The sequence below is a fragment of the Sphaeroforma arctica genome (assembly GCF_001186125.1).
Source record: "Sphaeroforma arctica JP610 unplaced genomic scaffold supercont1.6963, whole genome shotgun sequence".
Classification (NCBI taxonomy): Eukaryota; class Ichthyosporea; order Ichthyophonida; genus Sphaeroforma; species Sphaeroforma arctica.
This window is the reverse complement of record NW_014033595.1, coordinates 1-1,532: the sequence shown is the minus strand read 5'-3', so window position 1 is coordinate 1,532 and position 1,532 is coordinate 1. Positions and strand designations below refer to the sequence as shown.

Sequence of the window (1,532 nt, the reverse complement as noted above, 5' to 3'; positions counted from 1 at the left end):
TTCGAAAATATATTTATTAGAATATGTATGTAGTGGCATGCTTATATATGTTTACGTACCTTCTTTTATGAGGTGGGATTGAATGGTGCCTGGCATGTGTGACCACGTCCCAACCCCATGCGCTACCAGCAACCGAGCGCAGCGGAGAGAAGACGACAGGGACGGCGCATTGTTGAGTTCGCCCAATACCGACGACGCCGTGAATTTGTGCTCTGCTTTTCGTTCATTCTTGTTGTCTGCATAATGGCATAGTGTGGAAACTTGCAAGTGAGTTGGTCTCCGACAGAACCATTTCACTATGACTTACAGGCGTTGACCATAGCCTCGCCTTCAGCTTGTACGCGTTATGTGCAAAATTATGACTTCGTCCGCCATTGTACGCAAATAGGCCATGTAAAGCGAGATGACAAGTATCGTGCAGTATGATCCTAATAATATCTAAGTTTTATACGGCTGTATCTGCACCCCGTATATTTGATGAAGTTTCGCTTATATATTGTTTATGAATGTGTATATACCTGTCTTCATCGACGGTAGTGTGCGTGTGTCCGCCCCATATGACAGTAAGTAAGCTATGCTCGTGATGCATCCACTTCGTACTGCGAGTGCCAGCGGAGAGACCCCATCGCCATCAACTAGATTACAATCCGCTCCGGCCTGCAGAAGAAGCCTTCGAATGCAAGATGAAAAGCGTACTGATAAGAAAATTCAAGCGACCACTGCCACAGTTAATACATGAAAGGACACAAAGGCATACTCGGATAAATATATAGTATAGCTAAACTTTTCTCGTGGACGAGCTCTTTGTATCAACATCATTTGAGATGGTATCTTCTCCACAAACTGACACCGAAAATACAGTTCCCTCGCTGAAACCCTCACGAAGCCATCTGTGTGACCCCAAGACACTATTCATTTTCGTATACTGGCCTCTCTTGCATTCACTCACCTCACCATCGCCGGGTGCGGCCCTTTCGCAGCGAAATGAAGCGCTGATCGCCCCTTGTTTGTTACCGCGTCTACATCAGCAGTTGACTGAAGCAGTAGGCGAGACGGTTCTACAAACCCCCTCCCCTGTGTGAAAATCCGTACATATCAGGTGAATATGGCTCTTGGTGCGAATGCTGTAACAATGCGACACTATAGGAACTTGAGAACGTCCGATATATGCACGCACTCGTTCACGTGAAGAAGAATGTTACAAATATCGGATTTGTGCGGTTTAACACAAATTTCTCATGCACTTCTTTCTGGCAGAGTGGCTGGCGAAATTTGATCTCAAAACAGGCGTCCGCGGAAATATGAGGCTACCATCATAGTAACAATCATCTCACAGAAAGTGTATCAACTACTCTTACCGCACTCCAGTGTAGCGGCGTTGCGCTTTGGTTTGTTCGACAATTGACATCCGGGTTGTATGCTAGTAGTACTTTCATGACTTCAAGCTGCGAATTTTGAACGGCATTGTGCAGTACGGACTCTCCATCTGGAAAAGGGAGAAGAGTATTTTAGGGAGAAGCTATATATATATA

At 45.4% G+C, this 1,532-nt stretch overlaps 1 protein-coding gene across 1 annotated transcript; it reads right to left on the bottom strand.

Annotated features, from left to right (window-relative positions):
* Positions 1–51: 51 nt before the first annotated feature.
* SARC_15911 (hypothetical protein) lies at positions 52–1,074 on the bottom strand (the record flags this gene model as incomplete). Its single annotated transcript, XM_014289979.1, has 3 exons — positions 52–236; positions 519–670; positions 950–1,074. Coding segments are annotated over 3 exons (462 nt in total), but the record flags the coding sequence as incomplete, so codon positions are not given.
* Positions 1,075–1,532: the final 458 nt, after the last annotated feature.